The sequence below is a fragment of the Gossypium hirsutum genome, chromosome A04, assembly GCF_007990345.1.
Source record: "Gossypium hirsutum isolate 1008001.06 chromosome A04, Gossypium_hirsutum_v2.1, whole genome shotgun sequence".
Lineage (NCBI taxonomy): Eukaryota > Viridiplantae > Streptophyta > Magnoliopsida > Malvales > Malvaceae > Gossypium > Gossypium hirsutum.
This window is the reverse complement of record NC_053427.1, coordinates 981833-1005782: the sequence shown is the minus strand read 5'-3', so window position 1 is coordinate 1005782 and position 23950 is coordinate 981833. Positions and strand designations below refer to the sequence as shown.

At 35.5% G+C, this 23950-nt stretch overlaps 3 protein-coding genes and 2 long non-coding RNA genes across 5 annotated transcripts; 4 read left to right on the top strand and 1 right to left on the bottom strand.

Annotated features, from left to right (window-relative positions):
- Positions 1-5410: 5410 nt before the first annotated feature.
- LOC107942062 (dirigent protein 4) lies at positions 5411-6181 on the top strand. The gene has a single exon (XM_016875704.2). The coding sequence runs from the start codon at positions 5502-5504 to the stop codon at positions 6024-6026; it is 525 nt and encodes a 174-aa protein (XP_016731193.1). The 5' UTR covers positions 5411-5501; the 3' UTR covers positions 6027-6181.
- An 8049-nt stretch (positions 6182-14230) lies between these two features.
- On the top strand, positions 14231-15008 carry LOC107942056 (dirigent protein 4). Its single transcript, XM_016875698.2, has one exon. The coding sequence runs from the start codon at positions 14306-14308 to the stop codon at positions 14828-14830; it is 525 nt and encodes a 174-aa protein (XP_016731187.1). The 5' UTR covers positions 14231-14305; the 3' UTR covers positions 14831-15008.
- Positions 15009-17765: 2757 nt separating this feature from the next.
- Positions 17766-18566, bottom strand: LOC121227834 (uncharacterized). Its single transcript, XR_005925357.1, has 2 exons — positions 18428-18566; positions 17766-18081 (listed from the first exon to the last, which is right to left on the bottom strand). It is a non-coding gene; the product is annotated as an uncharacterized lncRNA (long non-coding RNA).
- Positions 18079-21816, top strand: LOC121227835 (uncharacterized). The gene is made up of 2 exons (XR_005925358.1): positions 18079-18300; positions 21582-21816. It is a non-coding gene; the product is annotated as an uncharacterized lncRNA (long non-coding RNA).
- An 839-nt stretch (positions 21817-22655) lies between these two features.
- On the top strand, positions 22656-23431 carry LOC107942055 (dirigent protein 4). Its single transcript, XM_016875697.2, has one exon. It carries the CDS (start codon positions 22724-22726, stop codon positions 23246-23248), a length of 525 nt encoding a protein of 174 aa, XP_016731186.2. The 5' UTR covers positions 22656-22723; the 3' UTR covers positions 23249-23431.
- The last annotated feature ends 519 nt before the right edge of the window (positions 23432-23950 follow it).

The window sequence follows — 23950 nt, the reverse complement described above, 5'->3', positions numbered from 1 at the left end:
GTGGGATGATGAGAATGAGCAATGGTTGGCCTATTTACAGTTGAGGTTCAAGGGCCACCTTGCAAAGTCCTTATTCACTTAGGGACCAAAAATTTCTATTATCCTATGCCCAACACTAAATAAATATTTGGTGCCCATAACTTTGACCTTTCCAAGGTATGGGTAGGTATGGGAAAGGTATGGGCAAGGTATGGGCAAGGAATGGGGTATATTCTAATAATCTCCACCTTGAAGATTTGATTAGGATAATCTTATCTTCACACAATTCTTTCTGCCTTTGACAACAATACTTGATAGTGCCTTCTTCAACTGTTAAACTTGCAGGATATTGATCAAGTTCAAACAATGTTCGAACTTGGTTGCTGTTACTACCTTGGTCATCATATCTGCGGGATTATCTGCAGTCTTGATCTTCTGAAGACAAATTTGCCCTTCTTCAATAATTTCCCGCACAAAATGGAATCGTAAGTCGATATGCTTTGTACGTGCATGATAGACTTGATTCTTTGCTAAATGAATAGCACTTTGACTATCACAATACACGTTAATATGCTCCTGAACCAACCGCAAGGTTTTAGCCATACCTTGCAACCAAATAGCCTCCTTTACAGCCTCTGTTACAGCCATGTACTCGGCTTCTGTGGTTGACAACGCAACTGTAGACTGTAATGTAGACTTCCAACTTATTGGTCCTCCAGCAAGTGTAAATACATAACCGGTGGTTGATCTTCGCTTGTCCAAATCACCGGCATAGTCAGAATCAACGTACCCAATAACACCTTTACCAAGTGTATTATCCTGCTTGAACAGTAATCCAACATCTACGGTCTTCTGAATATACTGTAGAATCCATTTCACAGCTTGCCAATGTCCTTTTCCAGGATTATGCATATACTTGCTCACTATACTAACTGCCTGTGAAATGTCGGGTCTTGTACACACCATTGCATACATCAAGCTACCCACTGCATTAGAATACGGAACTTGCAACATGTATTCTCGTTCCATATTCGTCGAAGGAGATAGTTGTGCAGAAAGCTTGAAATGAGAAGCCAACGGGGTACTTACAGGTTTTGTCTGCTCGTTCATGCCAAACTGCTGTAGTACCTTCTTCAAATACTGCTTCTGAGACAAGCTAACTCTATCATGAGCTCTATCTCTCCATATTTCCATGCCGAGAATCCTTTTAGCTTCTCCTAGATCTTTCATCTCAAACTCGAGATTGAGTTGAGTCTTCAATCTTTCAATCTCAACTTTGCTCTTAGATGCTATTAGCATATCATCAACATATAAGAGCAAGTATATGAAAGTTCCTTCTTGTAGCTTCTGAAAATACACGCAATGATCAAATTTACTTCTTGTGTACCTTTGCCCTTTCATGAACTGATCAAATCGCTTGTACCACTGCCTCGGAGATTGCTTCAATCCATAAAGTGACTTTGTCAGTTTGTAAACCCAATTTTCTTTTCCAGCAACCTTGAATCCATCTGGCTAAGTCATATAGATTTCCTCTTCCAAATCACCGTGTAAAAACGCGGTCTTCACATCAAGCTGAACTAGTTCAAGATCATATTGCGCAACCAAGGCTAGCAAAATCCGAATAGACGAATGCTTCACAACTGGAGAAAACACTTCATTGTAGTCTATTCCTTCTTTTTGAGCATAACCCTTTGCTACCAATCTAGCCTTGTATCGAATTTCATTTTTACCAGGAAATCCTTCCTTCTTTGCATATACCCATTTGCATCCAATTGCCTTCTTTCCCTTGGGCAGTGTCACCAACTCTCAGGTCCTATTTTTATGAAGAGACTGCATTTCTTCATTCATTGCTTGCTTCCACTTTACACCATCAGGGTTACTTATTGCTTCTGTGTAAGTAGAAGGAACATCATCATCTGCAATTGGAAGTGCATAGGCCACTATATCATCAAAGCGAGCAGGCTTACGAATCTTTCTTCTTGGCCTCCTATATGCAATTGAATATTATTGTTGTAGAGGTTCTTGGGTAGGAACCTCTTCATCATTTGTCCCTCCAATATTAGCTGGATCTCATTAACCTTTTCAAGCTCCACCTGCTGCAAAGTACTACTGGTTTTGTCATCCTTTTGTGAATTCTTGTACTTTAACATGGTTGATTCATCAAAAGTCACATCTCTACTGAAAACAATCTTCCTTGTATCAGGACACCAGAGACGATATCCTTTTACTCCATCAGTTATACCCAAGAATAATGCTTTCTTTGCTCTTGGGTCTAACTTAGATTCTTTTACATGATAATATGCAGTGGAACCAAATACATGTAAAGAATCATAATCAGTAGCAGATTTACCAGTCCACATCTTCATAGAAGTTTTTTCATTTATTGTAGCTGATGGCAAACGGTTAATTAGATGGCACGCATATATAACTGCCTCAGCCCAAAATTCCTTGCTCAATCCAGCATTGGACAACATACATCGAACTTTCTCCAGTATAGTTTGATTCATGCGTTCTGCCACCCCATTCTGCTGTAGTGTATCCCGAACAGTGAAGTGTCGCACAATGCCCTCATCTTGGCATACTTGTAGAAATAGATCATTTTTGTACTCAGTACCATTATCTGATCGAAGTCGTTTGACCTTTCGACCAGTCTGAGTCTTCACCATCTTCTTCCATTTCAGAAATGCATCCAAAACTTCACTTTTTATTTTCATTAGATACACCCATACTTTTCTTGAATAATCATCAACAAAAGTAACAAAATAGTGCATACCTCCCAAAGAAGCCACTTTGGTAGGTCCCCGCACATCACTGTGAATGTAGTCCAGAATTCCTTTCGTATTGTGAATTGCTAGACCAAATTTTACCCTCTTTTGCTTTCCCAGAACACAATGTTCACAGAATTCCATTTTGCAAGAATTTGCACCTTTCAACAAGCCTTGCTTCGCCAATGTCTGCAAAGCTTTTTCACCAGCATGTCCCAATCGCATATGCCATAATCTGGTAGCCTCTGAATCTACATCTTTTGTAGAAACTGTTGATGTTGATCCAATAACTGTACTTCTATTTAAAAAATACAAGTTATTTCTTCTTGTGCCTTTCATCACCGTCAGTTGCCCAGCTACTACTTTTAGTAATCCATCTCTCAAAGTGATTGTGAGCCCTTTAGATTCTAGGGCCCCTAATGAGATGAGATTTTTCTTCAGGCTAGGTACATAGCGAACATCTGTCAAGACTTGGATTGAGCCGTCGTGATTCTTCAATTGGACTGTACCTACTCCCATTGTCTTACAAGTACTATCATTGCCCATAAGAACAATTCCACATTCTAGCTCTTAAGACTAGAAAACCAGTCCTTATTAGGACACATATGGTAAGTACATCCTGAATCCAAAATCCACTTATCCGTTTGACATGCCATTGCCATGCCAACCAAGCTAAAGTCTGACTCCTCATCATGCTCCGCTACACATGCATTAGAAATAGTCTTGCCCTTTTGTAGCTTAGGACAATTCTTTTTCCAATGTCCTTTTTCACGGCAAAAGGCACATTCATCTTTGGCGGGTCTCCCTTTGGACTTTCCACTTCTACCAGATTTGCTGCTGTGTGAACGACCTCTTACTGTTAAGACTTCTGCAGTTGCATCTCTATGATCTCTTTTATCTTTCTTTCGAGTCTCAGATCTATAGAACGCACTACAGACTGCATTAAATGTGATCGTGTCTTTCCCATTAAGCAATGTGGTGGTAAGATGATCATATTCATCAGGAAGGTAATTCAACAACAATAATGCCTTGTCTTCATCTTCAAATTTCTCATCCAAATTTAGCAAGTCTGCTAAAATTTTATTGAATGAGTTTACATGGTCATTCATCGACATACCGGGTGCATACGTGAATCGATAAAGTTTCTTTTTCATATAAAGCCTATTTTCAAGACTTTTCGTTGGAAACTTTTCTTCCAGTGTATCCCATAGCTTCTTCGCTGATGTCTCCCTCATGACAGAGTTCTTCTGCTCTTTGGCCAAACATAGGCGGATTGTACCACACGCCTGTCTATTGATCTTGGCCCACTCCTTGTCATCCATCTTGTCAGGTTTTTCTTCAAGGGCTATATCTAGCTCTTGCTGACATAAGACATCTAGGATCTCACATTGCCACATACCAAAATTATTGGTACCGTCAAATTTCTCTACTTCAAATTTTGCATTGTCATAGTAGTCCTTGCTGATGACGATGCTGCTGCCATCTTTCTCCTCAATCCCAACTACTGTATACGTGAACAGTACCGTATACGTGAATAGTATCGTATATGTGAATAGTACCGTAAATGGTCGTATTCCCTAAGTACGAAGCTGGCTCTGATACCAATTGTTGTGCGGAAGCGTGTGAAAGAGTAAAATTATTGTACTAAAAAATCACACTAAGTTCAATTCCCAGGAAAGAGAGGTGGATCACGAGGATCACTTAAGTACCAAGTCTTTCCTAGCCAGAATATCCCTCTATCGTAATTTAATAGCACAATAAATCACTACAATCACACTCACAAAATATGAACAATAAATAGTAAAGTACACCAGAATTTTAACGAGGTTCAGCAAATCTTACTTACGTCCTCGGGCACTACCAAATATATTTCACTCCAAAACACAAGTGAAACTTTACAAATAGGGAGAGAGAATAATGCCTTAAGTAGAGAATGGCAAATGTGGGATGATGAGAATGAGAAATGGTTGGCCTATTTATAGTTGAGGTTCAAGGGCCACCTTGCAAAGTCCTTATTCACTTAGGGACCAAAAATTGCTATTATCCTATGCCCAACACTAAATAAATATTTGGTGCCCATAACTTTGACCTTTCCAAGGTATGGGTAGGTATGGGAAAGGTATGGGCAAAGAATGGGGTATATTCTAATATCTTCTAATTTGTAAGGCTACCAAGGAATTAAATCCTGGAAGATAATTTCTGAGTTATTTACTCAATAAAAGTTAATTGTCGGGTTGTTCTCATCATTAATTTACAATTAAAACTAAATTGATGATTTAATATGTGAGAAGACATTGGTAGTATGTGATCCATTTTGAAACCCAAGTTTATTTTATTTAATTTCATGTTCACTCTTTATTTACTATTTTATTTCTAGAGATATTAATTATATCAAACAAACATTTGTTTGCAGACGATAAAATAATTTATAAAATCAACACATCAATCACATGTAATATATAATATCAAATAAATTGATATTAAAGTCAATGGTCAATATTCACACGAAAACAGAAACGCTGGGGGAGGAAACTTCCAGTCTTAAATAATTAGACCAAGATTCTGTTGCGTGATCAAGATTTGTGTTCTTTTTAATATTACCACGGAGAAATCAATCATGTATTGGGACAATAAATTATTTCCAAGTCTGCGGGATTTCTTAGTATAAATGTTTGTGTTTTGATAATGAAAATGAAGCAACAATTCTGCTAGCTTTCATCTACATTTCGCCCCAGAAATTATAGTAAAGCAGAGACAATGAGAGGAACATCGGTGTTGAGTTGGATTCTGATCATTTGCCTCTCCCAAGTAGCAGTGCGGAGCCAATACTACTCAGATACACTACCATATCATCCCAGGCCACCTAAGGTCACCAATCTTCACTTCTTTATGCACGAACATACGGGTGTTACAGCAGTCGTGCTAACCCAAGCTAACATCACAAGCAATAATTCATCAATGCCATTTGCCACCCTAGTTGCCGTTAATGATCCCCTCAGGACTGGTCCTGAGCCTGACTCAGAGGTGATTGGAAATGTTCAGGGTATTTCCCTCTTAGCCGGATCAAATGCATCGAGCACGCAGTACATAGAATTTGGATTTAATACCGGTAAGTTTAACGGCAGCTCTCTAAGCGTATTTTCAAGGGGAGAACCAGGGCTTGCGGTGGTCGGAGGAAGAGGACGATTCATGATGGCAACAGGGACTGCACTATTTAACCCTATCCTTATAAATGCCACCAATGTCATTATGGAATTTAACTTTACTGTAGTTCATTACTAAGATGTTATTTACAGACTCAGTTCTCTTGTATTGTGAAAAAGTCATATGATTCTGCTCCACTTGGATAGAATAAATGTATGAGATTAACATTCTTATACTTCATCATTGTACTTTATTATTTTATCACAAATCAAGTTTAAATTCTTAGCTACAAAGAAAGACATGCAAATATATTTATTCAGGATTTAACTTCATCTCTGATAAAGGTTGGTTTACGCAAAAGATGAGAAAACTTAAATTTGCTCAATATATCAACCAAACAATTATGAAATGGTGTCGAAGTCAAATATTACAAGGAAGCAGCAAGTTTACTTTGCTCATGAGTTGAGATGAATAAATCTTGAGACGTTGGAATGACTTCAATTCCCAAGAAATGATTCAAATCACCAACACCTTTACTGGAAAATCTCTCCACCAAAGTTTGAGCAAAGTTAAAAAGAAAACTTTTATTATTTATATTGATACAAAATTTTGTTTGAATCAATAAATTTGGATTTAACTATACTTAAGCCTCTAATTATCAATATATCCAAGCATAATGTCAAATTTAACTCTTAATATTTATATTTTTTTTTACTCATTTTGGTTTTTATTCTTTTTTTTAAGTTAAATTTTAGCCTCAACCTTTTTAAAAGGGTCAAATTTGACCACCAACATTTAAAAAAGAGTTGAATTTTTATTTTTTTAATAGAAATACTTATTAAAACATTAAACTTTTAAACATGACACCCGCTTAGCAATCTACATGTAGTTAATGCTAATTTTATGAATTTTGATGAGCTCTTTTTTATAATTTATAATTTATATTTTATACTTTGAATATTTTATAAATTTTAAATCATTTGGTGAGGTGACATACAAAAAACAAATTGTCATGTTTGTATAAAGTAAACATCATTAAAAAAATTAATGATCTTACCTGCACCAGTATATGGGACACTATTTGTCACACTGAAAGCATCCCGAGTGAGATGAGAAGTGGCCCTTGAATCAAGAAACCTGACATGCTTTCCAACAATAGCAGCATTCACAGAAGCAGAAGAACCATTAGTAGAAACAAAAGCACCTGCTACATTCTATTTGTTGTCATCATCAACATCACCCATTGAGCAAAGATTAGCACTTGTACCTCTATGGCCTGCATTAGGCTCAAGAAAACCAATAAAAGAAGTATCAAAACAATAATAGCACTTTTGTATACTGTGCCTAATTTTTCCACACAAATGGCACTAACATCTGTTTGAAAAATGGCCTCTGCCTTGACCTCGATGAAATGAACCTCCTCTGCCTTGATATCTAACTGAATCAGACACACCTTCTGTGGGTTGCCGATAACCCTGTGCACCATGAGAATTGGACTAACTTGTGACAAGATTAACAGTGAAGAGTCCAGCCATAGCACCTGACTTCTGCCTAGCTTCATGATCAATCAGCATCGAAGACAAAGCAGGTACATCATAGGCTTGCCTGCTACTGGTGATTAAGGTGACCATCGAATCAAATTCACTAGGTAAACCATTAAGAATAGCTGCAATATGCTTTGCATCAGATATCTTTTCTCCACATATACCAAGATTACCCTTAATCAATTTAAGTTGTCTCAAATAATCACGCATGTTTTGATCCCCCTTCTTTTGAGAGTATAAAGAATACCAAAGATTCATAATCTTGGTAATTGTTTTAGCAGAATACAACTGACCAATGACTTCCCAAATTTCAGCAACCAATTAACACATGACCAAATCTGGTAAAATCTCAGGACTGACAACAGAAAGTAACGAAGATGCTATGACTTTATCTTGTTTATTAAATGAAACTCTTTTCGGATTTTTAACTAGATTACCAGACTCATCAGAAACAAACTCAAGAGGTATAGCCTGAGTACCATCAATGTAAGACTCCAAACCATAACTCTCCAAAGCAAAAGATACCTACTATTTCCACAAAGGATAATTGATTTCATCAAGCTGAATATTGATATTCTTGTTAGTGAAGTTCTTGGAAACATTGGTGGAACTGCTACAAGCAACTTCTTGATCTTCTGCCATCACGAATTTCAAGGAAAAAAACTTTGTTGAAGTTGGTCAGTATGTCGCACTAGGATCAACAAGTAGCAGGCCATGCAGCCCTAGCCTAGCAGATCCAGTTGAAGAAACTGTTTCATTTTGTTTATTTTATTACTCTAAGTTGCTGATATGTAATTTAGTTCAATTTTAACTTGTTGCTGATGTATTTGATGTAATTAGGTAGTATTGAGCTGATAAATCAGCTTGTCAAAGCTTACGAGCAATGTTCAACAAGTTTCAATGTAACTTAGTGGTGTTAGGTGATAGTTTAGGTGAAATTTGTTCATTTTAACTAGCTTATGTCTAGTATATGTATTGGCATTACGCTAACTTCAATTGTTAATGAAATCATCAGCATTTTCATTCATATATACTCTCTTTTCTGTTCAAAATTTTCTTAAGTTTCTTAAGCAAATTCAGTTGTTTACTGTGCAAGCCTCGAGCCTTGAAGCTCAAGCTTCTGTCAGCTTTGTTACTTCTTCCAGATAAGTTGCTCTCAACACCAAAAATTGGTATCTAAAGCTATATTCTTAGTGGACCTGTCTTATTTCAACTTTTAGAATAATTGCTTCATCAGACTTCTCACCAGCTGCACCACCAGTCTTCAATGGAGAGGGATATCACATATGGGTGGTCAAAATGAAGACCTACCTGCTGGCATTCGACCTATGGAAGGTGGTCAACTCAGATGTTGAACCAGCACTACTCAGAGCCAACACAACAGTGGCTCAAATTAGGCAGCATGCTATGAAAGGACTAAGAGGCACAAGACCATGTCCTGTATTCAAAATTGTGTGTCAAATGTGATTTTCACAAGGATCATGGCATGTAAGACACCAAAACAAGCCTGGGACAGATTGAAGGAAGAGTTTCAAAAGGTAGAGAGGACAAGGCAGCAACAGTTACTGAATTTGAGAAGGGATTTTGAGAATTTGAGCAGTATTCAGATAGAATCATGGCTATGGTTAACAGTATAAGGCTCCTTGGAAAGCAATTTATTAAAGCAATGATAGTGGAGAAAGTAATTTCAACCTTACCTGAAAGGTATGAGGCAAAAATATCCTTCCTCGAAGACTCAAGGGACTTGGCCAGCATCACATTAACAGAGTTGATTAATGCTCTTTATGCACAAGAGCAAAGAAGAGCCAGTAGACTGGAGGAACACCAAGAAGGTGCCTTACAAGCCAAAACTAAAATTGCCTCGAGCACCACTGCTTATAAAGGCAAAAAGACTTGGAGAGACTAGTCTAAGTCAGAAGCTTCAAGAAAATGGGACCAGCCCTGCAGACATTGCAAAAGACCTGGTCATCCAGAAGCCAATTATTGGTTTAAACTAGATGTACAGTGCAAACACTGTAAAAAGATGGGCCATGTTGAAAGGGTTTGCAAAAATAAAAGCAAACCAAGGCACCACCATCCACAACAGCCAAAGGCTAAGGCTCGAATAGCTGAAGAAGGCAGTGATCATGAGGAGCAAGTCTTTGCAGTCTTTTGCTCAGCTGCTCAGGAGAAAGTTTTAAATGGATGGCTCCTAGACAGTGAATGCACCAACCATATGTCACCAGATGTTGCCATTTTGAAGTCATTAGATAGAAGCTATAAAACCAAAGTAAAAGAGGCAATGGGCACTTTATCAAAGCAGAAGGTAAAGGGGATGTGTTGATATGCACTTCCATAGGTAACAAACTCATTTCAAATGTGTTGTTTGTGCCTGATATTGACAGAAACTTACTCAGCATAGCTCAGTTGCTTGAGAAGGGCTATACTATTGTGTTCAAAGGCAAGCAGTGCCAAATTAGTGATCCAAGTGGATCTATGCTTATGACAGTTACTATGGCTGATAAAAGCTTTGTTGTTAATTAGAATGAAGCCTCAAACTCATCATATGCAGCTTCTCTAGATGAATCCAAGCTTTGGCACCAAAGGCTTGGTCATGCCGACAATAGATCATTGGACTAGTTAATCAAAGGAGATCTTGTTGAGAACTTCATCAACTCATTTGAGAAGGAGGATGTTTGTGAAGTATGCCAGCTAGGAAAACAAGCCAGGCTTCCATTTCCTTCAAACAAAGCCTAGAGAGTCTCAGAAAGGCTGCAGCTTTTACACGCTGATATGTATGGCCCCATGAAGACTCAATCATTAAATAGCAGTAAGTATTTCATCTTCTTTATTGATGATCATTCCAGATTTTGCTGGATTTTCTTCTTGAAGCACAAATCAAAGGTCGCCTCAATGTTTTGGAAGTTTAAGGCTGCTGTTGAAACTGAGACATGCTGCAAATTTAAGACCATAAGGTTTGATAATGGAATTGAGTACACCTCAACTCAGTTTCAAGCCTTTTGTGATGAAACAAGTCTCAAACACCAGCTCACCAACACTTACACATCTCAACAGAATGGTGTAAGTGAAAGAAAAAATAGAAGCTCACAAAACACCATTTGAGGCCTGGTTCAGGTTCAAGCCATCACTGGCTCACCTAAAGGTCTTTGGTTGCATATGTTATGAACAAGTACCAGCTGTACAAAGAGGCAAGTTGGATAAGAAAGCTCAAGCAGGCATTTTGGTAGGCTACAGCACAGTCAAGAAGGGCTATAGAATCTTGGATCCTTCAACTAACAAACTGCTTGTCAGCAAAGATGTTGTGTTCAATGAAAAAGCAAGTTGGAATTGGGAGAAGAATGAGCCAGAGGTAGTTACTGAATACCTTGTGGCAGATCAGACTGAGGTTGATCAAAATGGTCCTGAAATGGACATTGATGATGAACCAGTTAGGGGCACAAGACCATTGGCTGATATTTATGAAAGAGCTCAGGTAGCCATAATGAAACCAAGTTGCTTTGAAGAGGCTGAGGGTCATGAAGGCTGGAAACAAGCAATGGCTAATGAAATCAGCATGATTGAGAAGAACCAAACTTAGGAATTGGTTGAAAAACCAGCCAATAGGAAGATCATTGGTGTGAAGTGGGTCTATCGAGCTAAACAGAATGCTGATGGTAGCTTGAACAAACTAAAAGCTAGGCTAGTTGTGAAGGGTTTCAGTCAAAAATATGGTGTAGATTATCTGGAAACCTTTGCACCGGTGGCCAGACTAGACACCATCAGGCTGCTGGTTGCCTTAGCAGCACAAATACAGTGGGAAATCCACCAGCTTGAGGTCAAGTCAGCATTTCTAAATGGATTGCTTGAAGAAGAGATTTATGTTGAGCAACCTCAAGGCTTCAAAGTGGCAGATAAACAAGACATGGTTTACAAATTGAAGAAAGCTTTGTATGGCTTAAAACAGGCACCAAGGGCCTGGTACAGCAGAATCGATGGCTACTTGGTCAGTTTGGGGTTTGAAAGGAGTATTAGCGAGCCAACTCTATATGTCAATAAGGAAAGAATCGAAATTCAGCTCATTGTATCCTTATATGTCGATGATCTATTGTTGATAGGAGGAGACCAAGCAATGTTGGCTAATTTTAAAGCTAAAATATGGAGCTGCAGTTTGAGATGTCTGATCTTGGAAGAATGACCTATTTTCTTGGTATGGAGGTGTCACAAATTGAAAATGGAATATTCCTAAGTCAGAAAACCTTTGCCTCCAAAATTTTAACCAAGTGCACCATGCAAAACAATAAAGCAACAAGCACTCCTATTGCTATGGGAGAAAAGCTGTCGAGCCAAGTTATTTCTAAGCAAGTTAGTGAATTTGTCTATAGGAGTCTAGTTGGTTGTTTACTATTCCTGACTGCCACTAGGCCAGACATCATGTTTGGTGTAAGCTTACTCTCAAGGTTCATGCATTGTTACAATGAGAAGCATTTTCAAATAGAAAAAAGGGTGCTCAAGTACATCAAAGGTACCCTGAGCTATGGAATGCTATATAGCAAGGCTGAAAGCCTAAGATTGGTTGGCTATATTGACAGTGACTGGGCTGGCTCGATGGATGACATGAAGAGCACCTCAGGGTATGCTTTCACCCTTGGTTCAGTCATCTTTTGCTGGAGCACAAAGAAGCAAAGTATAGTAGCTCAATCAACTACTGAAGCTGAATATGTTGTAGCTGCTGGAGCTGTGAATCAAGCAGCATGGCTAAGAAAGATCTTAGCTAACTTGAATCTACATCAAGAGGGAGCAACAGAGATAATGTGTGACAACAAATCTGCTGTTGCAATTGCAAAGAATCTGGTTTTTCACAGAAGAACAAAGCGCTTCAATATTAAGCTTCATGTTGTTAGAGAGATGGAGCAAGCTAGAGAAGTGGAACTGGTTCATTGTAGTTCTGAAGAGCAACTCCCTGACATTTTAACAAAACCTCTTAATGTGTCAAGGTTCAATAATTGAGAAAACAATTAGGAGTATGCAACATGCTAGCCAAGGAGGAGTGTTGAAGTTGGCCAGCATGTTGCACTAAGATCAACAAGCAGCAGGCCATACAGCCCGAGCCTAGTAGATCCAGTTGAAGAAACTGTTTCATTTTGTTTATTTTCTTACTCTAAGTTGTTGATATGTAATTTAGTTCAATTTTAACTTGTTGTTGATGTATTTGATGTAATTAGGTAGTATTGAGCTGATAATCAGCTTGTCAAAGTTTGCAAGCAATGTTCAACAAGTTTCAATGTAACTTAGTGGTGTTAGGTGATAGCTTAGGTGAAATTTGTTCATTTTGACCAGCTTATGTCTAGTATATGTATTGGCATTATGCCAACTTCAATTGTTAATGAAATCATCAGCATTTTCATTCATATATACTCTCTTTTCTTGCTTCTCTTTTCTGTTCAAAAATTTCTTAAGTTTCTTAAGCAAATTTAGTTGTTTGCTGTGCAAGCCTCGAGCCTTGAAGCTCAAGCTTCTGTCAGCTTTGTTACTTCATCCGGATAAGTTGCTCTCAACACCAACAAACTTTCAAAAAACCAGCTCAGATACCATATTAGAAGACTAGAAAAGAGATGAATAGAGAAACCAATATTGTATTTCATATTACAAACTTACACACAAATAAGCAACCATATATTTACAGGAAGAGAATCAAGAAAGTATGACAAAGATGAATAATTGTAGCTAACTAACTAACAGTCTAACAGATCGAGCCAACTATATATTTACTGCTAACACACAGAGACATTTATTTCTTTCTTTTATCTATTTCTTTTTTCTTTTGTTTAAAATGTTGTCGAATCTTCTAACACAATATGAGATGACAACTCAAGCACCCCACCACGGTTACACAATTCAATAAATCTCTAAACAACCATTTTTCTCTACTTATGACACCGTGATTAGAGTAATTTATTGACTTGAAATATCACTCGACCTTTTAACGTGAAGTGAAATGACAATCAAAGCACTCCATGCATCCCGGTTACTCAATCTGTCACAACTCACAAGTTCTTACTCATAATTTAAGCTGTCAGTGAAGTATTCTTTTTTTTTCCTTCTGTTTTCTCTTCTTCTTGATCTTCTTTTTTTTTTTTTGTGTCGTTTTTTCAAATGAGCAATTTGTCTAAGCGAGTACAGAAAATGTCAAATTCCATGAGACATGTATTAGAACACAATTCAGTTCCAAATTTAACAAATTCCAATAGAGAATTGCAAGAGTGTGGAAGATTTAGGCAAGATTGCAAGCCTCACATTCTCTCTCGGATTGATTAGTGTCCCCAAGCCAGAATAGAGTTTTAGTTACTCAAGAAAAAGAGAAAATTTGACAGAACGGTGGTGGTGAATTCCACAAACTGCTTTGCGCAAAAAACCAAGAAAATTGATTAGATCAAGCAGCTAATTAGACCATGTTTCTGATTTCTAATAAATTTCTACATTCGCTGTTAATTTCTGAAGGAGATTTAGAAAAAAAATTTCATATCAAACAAACATTTGTTGGCAAAAGATAAAATAATTTATAAAATCAACACATCAATCACATGTAATATATAATATCAAATAAATTAAATTCAATGGTCAATATTCAAACGAAAACAGAAACGCTGGGGGAGGAAACTTCCAATCTAAAATAATTAGACCAAGTTTCTGTTGAGTGATCAAGGTTTGTGTTCTTTTTAATATTACCACGGGGAAATCAATCATGTATTATATAAAATGTTTGGGACAATAAATTATTTTCATGTCTGCGGGTTTTATCACTATAAATCTTTCTGTTTTCTTAATAAAATTGAAGCAACAATTCTGTAGCTTTCATCTACATTTCGCCCCAGAAATTATAGTAAAACAGAGACAATGAAAGGAACATTGATGTTGAGTTGGATTCTGGTCATCTGCCTCTCCCAAGTAGCAGTGCTGAGCCAATACTACTCAGATACACTACCATATCATCCCAGGCCACCTAAGGTCACCAATCTTCACTTCTTTATGCACGAACATACGGGTGTTACAGCAGTCGTGGTAGCCCAAGCTAACATCACAAGCAATAATTCATCAGTGACATTTGCCACCCTAGTTGCCGTTAATGATCCCCTCAGGACTGGTCCTGAGCCTGACTCAGAGGTGATTGGAAATGTTCAGGGTATTTCGCTCTTGGCTGGATCAAATGCATCGAGCACGCAGTACATAGAATTTGGATTTAATACCGGTAAGTTTAATGGGAGCTCTCTAAGCATATTTTCAAGGGGAGAACCTGGGCTTGCGGTGGTTGGAGGAAGAGGACGATTCATGATGGCAAAAGGGATTGCACTATTTAACCCTATCCTTATAAATGCCACCAATGTCATTATTGAATTTAACGTTACTGTAATTCATTACTAAGATGTTATTTACAGACGCAATCCTTTTGAATTGTGCTCCACTTGATTAGAATAATTGTATGAGAAATATATATATATCTTTATATATATGATCTGATTAAAATTTATAATTCTCATGTTTCATCATTGTACTTTATCATTATAAGAGAAATAAAGGTTAAATTCTTAGCTACTAAAAATGATACATAAATATATCTATTCAGTATTTATCTTCATCTCTGATAGAGGTTGATTTACGCAAAAATTGGGAAAGTTTGTTGATAACGAACAATTATTGTGTTGAGATGAATAAATCTTGAGACTTTATAATTGTTGGTAATGCAAAAACTATTTTCAGAATATTTTCGGTTGAAGCCTTTTTAGGGGCGAAAGCCATAATATTCTTTTAGGGGTCAAAATAAAATTTTAATTTTTAATAGTCTATATCTTTATAATTTTTAAATGATTAAATTCAATTTTTATAATTTTAGGGGATAAAAGTGAAATTTTAGTTTTGCTAATTTAAAATTTTAAAATTTTTTAAAGGGACAAAATAATAATTTTCTATTTTAGAGGGAGCCGGCCCCTGCCAGCCCCCTTGGATTCGCCTCTGGGCCTTTGTTATTTTTGGAAAATAACACTACTATTTTATCATTTTGTCCCTTCAGAAAACAATATAAAAGTTGGTCCTCCTTCTCATTTTACACAACACAAGCAAACAACAGTCCTCCTTTTTCTCTCGTTTGTTTCTTTTAGCAATACCAGTTGTGTTTCACCTTTTTATTCGGGTGTACGAATATTGAAATTCTGCGTTAACATTGGGGGACGATGTTCACTACACGATTACACCGGTCAAAACGAATTTACTTTTAAGACAATGGTTCTTCCATAACACAATGATTATTTTATTTGTTTACACTTAGTTTATTTTCCTTATCAGTGCTAACGATTTTATTTTGTAGTAATATATTTCCAACAAGAATAACTTCAGTTTCCAAGAAATTATTCAAATAACCAAGAGCTTTGCTGAAAAATTCTTGGCCAAAGTTCAAACAAAGTTAGAGAAAAGTTTTATTATTTTTATTTATACCAAATTTCATCCTCAAATCCAGATCCGACAATTTTTAAGCTTTCAATAGATATATAAATTAAGGCATAATACCAAATTTAACCTTGAGCGTGATGGCCAACCAAAGTTGTTCAAACGGCATTGTCGCCCAAAGTTGTTAGAAGGCCTCCAGAGATAATCGGCCTCCAAGTTGCCATATGACCCAAATTTGTGTAAGTTTTCAAGCTACGCCGAGAAGAGGTTAAATGACCCCTGCTCCCGATGTACCCTAACTACTATGGGTTGTCTCCAAGGGCCATTTTGGAGCACGATGGCTGGCCGAAATTTTTAGACGGGCCAATCATGTTAATTATATACTTTAAAAATAATTAAAGGTGTTGTGGCTACTTTTCAATATTTCAAAATTATATTAATTACATGACATCTGATTTTAAGATAAATATCTCTCGAGATAGTAATTACATATAACATATTTTCACCCACATAGTGGGAGTTTACTTGGTAAATAAAATACTAAAACTTATACCTAAATTTATTGATACAATTAGTTATTTATACTTATATTGTCTAAGTAATTACATTTAACCATATTTGACAGGAAAGAAGTGGAAGAACCAAAGAATTAGTAAATATTAGGAATAGCTACTGCTCCACATGATCAAGGACACTACTAGAATGAAGTTATTTGGTCTAAAGGGAATTGCAGTACATACAATTAACAGAAAAGTTTATGAAGGTTGAGGAACACTACAATTAATCTTCATATATCAAGAGAATATAATGTCGATTGATTGTATTCTTCTATTCTTGTTGCTTAGTTCTTATACATAGAATACTATTGTTTGATGTAGCAAATTATTTTCCTTTTCTGAACCAAATCCACAAATGGAGGTATTTGAACTTAAAACCTCAATGTTGAAAGAAAATCATATCAAGTCTATTTAATCCCTTAGACCTAGGAGGTTGGATTAGATTAGAATGTTGAAGACTTAGCTGTCAATAGTCCTTATTTACCTTAGTTGTTATTATTATATGGTATTTTAGCTTATATAGCTATTGTTTAATAGGGTTTCTGATAGATTTTCATAATGATAACATGTCAAGAAATCTTTATGTAATTGAGAGACTTTGCATAAATTGATGTGTTGATATTTTATAGTATTTAATATGTTCAAGTGAGGAACATTATTTGTAAAAGTGCATTTGATTGTAAAAATTTTGTATTGTGGTTTTACATGCAATGTTCTCAAGGGGAGAATTTAGTGGTGAGAAAATTATCTCTTGGGTGTGTTGGGATCTAGTGCCCTTAGTGTAGTATTGTCATCTATGTAGTTGTAATTTTCAAACAAACTGATTTAATAGAATATTCATCAGTTTCATTAACAACTTCATATATTATCCTTAATGATTTTTACACGCAAAGCAAAATAAAACAAATATTAACTCACTGATTATCTAACGCTTAACTAATACTAAGCAATATTACATATGGTCGACTTATAATATGAAAAGACAACTTAAATTAGTAAATAATCTAAACATGTCTTTGATTTTATCTTTGGTAGCAGAGCGGATAACTCCCAAAAGATAGGAAAATAAATGTAACTAATTGAACTGACAATACATTGTATAAGACTCAAGTTGAATAGATCTTAGATCCATTTAAATCAAATATAATTTTCCATTCTGTTCTCTTTTAGTTGAGTGGACCCAATCCAATTTAGACACAATTTTATTAACTAACCAACTTCCAATATTATATACATAGATAATTAATTACGTCAAGGTGGTGGAAAAAAAATTGTTCTGACACAGATTACTCTATAACTACCCACCTCAAACTTCATATCCTTAATTAAATTACCAATATTTAAAAAAAAAACCAAAATTAAACTGCATACCATAATTTATCTCCTTAGAAAAAAAACTGTACAAGCCCAATTTTGGGCTCAAAATCCCTAAACCCACTAAGCAAATAACCCCAAAATCTACTAAACCCAGACCCAAACCCAAGCCCACTAAATACCCACTACACCCAAAACAAATAACCTACCCAAATCACCCCAAAGACCCAAACCTACCCATGCCCACACACACAACAAAAGAAAAAAGCTAAGGAAACCCTAGCCGTTCAGCACCTGCTCCCCATCCCATCCACCACCGACGTCTGCAAGCACTACCACTTGCCACCGCCCCACTTGCGCCTGCAACATTAAAAAAAGGAGAATAGACAGATATTAAAAAAGGGGCATGTAAATGGCTATTTAAAAGCCAAATCAAGGACCATTTTTACAATCGGTTCTTCTTGAAATGAAAAACATTATTAGATCTTAAAGAACACAAAACAAGTAACAGAGATTTCATCAACATCAAAAGCAGAAAAAACGAAGCCCAAGGAAGAAATCAAAACCAGAGATCGAAAGGTGTTTAAAATTTTCTAAGTTTCGAATCGGTTCTTCTTTCTTTTTTTTCTTGTTTACTTTTCTTTTCCTGATTACATGGTTGTGCATATATATATTATTAAAATAAAGAGGAAAATAAAAAATACACCTTTTTCTCGCGATGGCCGGCGACGGTGCCCGCGGCGGAGGACGGTGGCTGTTCGCCGGAGCCTGGACGGGACCAGGAGAACCTGCACAGAGAGAAAAGAAGCATTTTTTGAAAAACAAAATGGAAGAATGAATTTTTTTTAAAAAAAATTAGTTTATATAGAAGTATAAAACGACGTAGTTTTAAGGGGATTATGAAGACCTCAAAACGGCGCCGTTTGGCCCTCGACCCGCGCAGGCGACCCGACCCGCTAGGGGATCCGCGCGTTTTTGTCCTAATGGGATATTTTCTCAATAAGTCCCTCCGCTTTTCCCTGTTCTCGCAATTAAGTTTTATTTATTTATTTCAATTATACCTTAAAATTTACTTTGGTTTCATTTTGGCCCCCATTCGAACGACGTCGTTTAGGAGGGCGGGGATTATTTCATTTTTGGACCCTGTATGCTATTCGCGCCTTCAAATCGGTCCCTTTCTTCTTCGTATATTTTCAAATCGGCCCCAAATTTGTTTGTTTAAGTTCAATTTAGTCCCTAGTTTGGATATTTGACTCCTTTATTATTAAATTAATTAATTTTATTAATTTCTTGTCTTATTATACTTTACTATTATAGTTATTATTATTTTCTTTTTACTTTGGTTACCACTTTATGATTATTACGTTATTGTTATTATTTTCCTTATTATTACCATTAAAGTTACATTTCCTTTTCACACCTCTATTCATACTTAGTTATTTGTATTATTATTTTTATATTACTGTATCATTAATTTTATGCTGTCATTATTACAGTAGTTATTATTATTACTTTTATTGTTTGTTTTTTGTTTTATTACTAATATTATTATTAACATTGTTACTATTAAATTTATTCACTACCATTATCTCTATTTACATATTATTATTATTTTTACTACACTATCATCATCCCCCTTTTTTTTCACTAATATTATTGATAAGAGCATATTTTAATGTATTATTATTCTTATTATCATCATTATTATATTCATACTTGTATTTATTCTAACGTCATTTTTATTATTATTCCCACTATTATTAGTATTGCATATATATATATATATACATATCCTTTTGTTATTATTTTTTTATATACAAACATTTTGAATATTATTACCCTCTTTTTGTTAGACTAATTAATTCCACATAGTCATTATATCATCTTTTACAACTATTCATATTATTGTTTTCGACACTATCGCACTCGTCATTATGTTATTATTCATATTAATTTGCTTTTATGTTTACTATAAATCACATTATGTTTTTACTCAATGCCTCAAAATAATTCTTTCATAAAAGTGATATTCCGTATTTGGTAATTCAAGATAATCGTGCCCTAACTTACTGGGTTTCGATTTTTCTCATTTAATCTAAATAACGAAATACTCTTTTAAATTGCTATACGAGTTTTGAAAATGCTCATTCTCGGAGGTGCGAAGTGTTGTGCCCTAACTTTTCGGGTATGACATTTTGTCACCTCGAAATATGAATTCGTTTTAAAACAAAGGCAATATTCGGTGTTTGAGAATTCGGGAAAATGTACCCTAACTTACTGGGTTTCGATTTTTCTCGTTTACTCTAAATAATCGAATACACTTCTAACAAATTAAAATACGTAAATTTTATATAAAAGGCAAGCTCGCTCTCAAAATTCAAGATGTCGTGTCCTAACTCACTGGATGTGACGTTTCATATTTTGAGACGAGAAGGTCTTTAACACTTGAACTTTTTTATAAAAAAGGGATCGTATTTCAAAAGTCTTTCAAGTTTTTAATCTTCGACACTAAGACACTAATTAATCAACTAGGTACCAATTTTGGACGTATCAATGATGCTAATCCTTCCTCGTGCGTAACCGACTCCCGAACTCATTTTTCTGAATTTCATAGACCAAAAGTTATCGTTTTAGTAAATCTTAATTTTTATTAAAATGATTAATTTAAGATGATCCAATCACACCTCATCAAAAAGGGATTGGTGGCGACTCCCGTTCTTTCATTTTCAAAATCCAAGTCGATTCCCGTTTTACCAAAAAAATGGGTACGACAAAAACTATTAAGTCTGTTATTTTTAATATAATTATTTCTTGATATATTAATTATATACAACATTTTTCTCAACCACATTGCATGTGTTACGAATTTTAGTATTTATTGAAAAAAATTTCCAGGTAGACCAAAATATTAATTACTTTGTAAACCAAAATTTCTTATTTTTGTAAACTAATACTACTGAAGCAAGATGAGTTGATAGTTACTAAGTGACACTCGATAATGCCACTGTAGACTGCTTATGAGGTGGTTAAATACTTACCTTATTTAGTTTGATAATTTAATGAAAAAAAATCTTTAGACCTATTTAATGTAATGTGTTATTAAAGATACTATGGTTTATCTATGGAAACTAGTATATGGCTTTTGAGGATTTGATTGGATATGAGTGAATCAACCCAACCCGTGGAATGTGGAGATTCGATCAAGACTGCATTGCTATTCTGGAAATCATATCTTCGATTGATTATGTTTTGAAAGTTATAATTGTAATAGCTAGTTTCAAGGAGTTAAATTGTGTTCACTTAGATTCCATGTTAGCAAGGAGAAACTGAATATATAGGCTTGTCTAGGTTTTGTATGAGAGTTTATTAAGTATTCTAATCTTCGTGTACAAAAGTGAGATCTCTATATGTGAGGAGTGACAGAGTGTAGTTAAATATAGTGAAATTACTCACTGAGTTAGACTCTGCAGACATAAAAAAACCGATCTACGTAAAGAAACATTGATGTTCTTTATAGTTCTGTTTCCACAGTATTGGCATTTGGAAGTGCCAAGCCGTAGTGGCCACTACAATCTAGCACTACCATTTCAATTTTGTATTTTAGCAAGTAAACAATTTAAAGTAGCAACAGATACAGTTAATCATTTATACTTATATTGTGTTGGAAAATTACATTTCACCAAATTTGACAGGAAAGAAGTAGAAGGATAAACGAAATAGGAAAATATTAGAAGTAGTTCTATATGACCAAGGACACTATCGGACTGAAGTTATTATCATGACTCAATGCTCAATCCAATTAATTTTATTTCGTCCCCCCACTTATACCAAACAGTTCTCACGAAAAAGCTATAACGCAGACAGAACGTGAGCTTGCGATGATCGGAGGAAAAGCAAAATTTAGGATGTCGAAAGGATTGGCACAGCCTCAAAGTCACTTGGTAGATTTCATATTCGTCACCAAGTTTAGGATAAGGATGGCAAAAAAAAAGAAGAAGAAAAAACCCCGAATCCAATGAGTTTCGACCCAACCAGGATCTCATTAGAAAAAAATGTATTAAATCTTTTTATTTTTAATATTATTATTTCTCGAGATATTAATTATATATAACAATCTTCCACCAACACTGCATGTGTCACATTACTGAAAATTTTATCGACGGTCATGGGAGTTTATTTGGAAAATAAAATACTAAAAATTATTTTGTAAACCGATACAATTAGTTATTTATACTTATATTGTTGAGGTAATTCACATTTCACCAAATTTGGGAGGAAAGAAGAGGAAGGACCAAAGAAATAGGAGTAGCTGCTGCTCCATATGACCAAGGACACTATGAAAATGAAGTTATTTGAAGGCTGGGGAGTTCTAGAACTAATGGAATATAATATTGATCGATTGTATTATTGTATTCTTGTTGTTTAGTTCTTATACACAGAACATTGTTGGAATATAATAATTTAGTACGTAGATATAAAGAAAAAGAAAAAGAAGACTTCATATCAAACAGACTTTTCTTAGGAGAAGATAGAATAATTTATAAAACCAACACATCGATCACATGTAATATATGATATCAAATAAATTAAAGTCGATGGAAAATATTGAGACAAAAATAAAAACGCAGGGCAGGAAGCTTCCAAACATTATATTTATGGATAGAATGGTATTTACAACCTTCACCATTCTAATTATGAAGTGAAGATATTCGTATTTATACGTATATAAATTATAAAAAAGGTATATTCCTATTCAAAAATCAAGCAGCTAATTAGACCAAGTTGCCGTTGCGTGGTCAAGATTTGTTTTCTTTTTAATATTACTAGGGAAAGATTAACCAGGAATTATATCAAATGTTTTGGGCAATAAATTATTTCCAAAGTCCACAGGATTTCTCAGTATAAATGTCTGTGTTTTGTTCATAAAAATGAAGCAACAATTGGCCACTAGCTTTCATCAACATTTCGCCTTCACCCCAGAAATTATAGTAAAGCAGAGACAATGAGAGGAACATCGGTGTTAAGTTGGATTCTGATCATCTGCGTCTGCCAAGTAGCAGTGCGGAGCCAATACTACTCGGACACCCTACCATATCAACCCAGGCCAGTTTTGGTCACCAATCTTCACTTCTATATGCACGAATTTACGGGCACTACAGCAGTCGTGCTAACCCAAGCTAACATCACAAGCAATAATTCATCAGTGCCATTTGCTACCCTAGTTGCCGTTAATGATCCCCTCAGGACTGGTCCTGAGCCTGACTCAGAGCTGATTGGAAATGTTCAGGGTATTTCCCTCCTAGCCGGATCAAATGCATCGAGCACGCAGTACATAGAATTTGGATTCAATACCGGTAAGTTTAACGGCAGCTCTCTAAGCGTATTTTCCAGGGGAGACCCTGGGCTTGCGGTGGTCGGAGGAAGAGGACAATTCGCGATGGCAACAGGGACTGCACTATTTAACCCTATCCTTATAAATGCCACCAATGTCATTATTGAGTTTAATTTTACTGTAATTCATTACTGAGATGTTATTTACAGAGTCAATCCTCTTGGATTAGTGTGAAAGTCATATGATTATGCTCCACCTGTTAGAATAAATGTATGAGAAATATATAGGTTTGTAGTATTAAAAATTAAAATTGTCATACTTGGTCATTGTACTTTATCATTATACGATAAATAAATATTAAATTCATAGCTACAAAAATATATCTATTCCGCACTTATCTTCATCTCTAATAGAGGTTGGTTTATGCACAAATTTGGAAAGTTTGTTGACAACGAAACAATTATTGCTTAGTGTCAAAGTCAAATATTACTACGAAGCAACAAAGTTTTTGGCCTCTTAATTTGGCGTCGACTGCAGCAAAGCCACCATGAAAACTTAAAAGAAACTAAAGTGGACATTCAGGGGCGAAGCCAGAAAAAAATTTTGGGGGCCGAAGGAAATTTTAATTTTTTATAGTCTATATATTTATAATTTTTAAAGGATTAAATTGAATTTTTATAATTTTAGGAGGGGCCAAAGTGAAATTTTACCTTTACTAATTTAAAATTTTAAAAAAATCTAAAGGGCCTAAATGAAAATTTCTCATTTTAGGGGGGGCCGGGCCCATGCCTGCCCCCCCCCCCCCGGTTTCGCCCCTGTGGACATTGGTGTTTACTTTGCTCAATATATCATAACAAATATATTCTTGTGTTAGAGATGAATAAATCTTGAGATTCC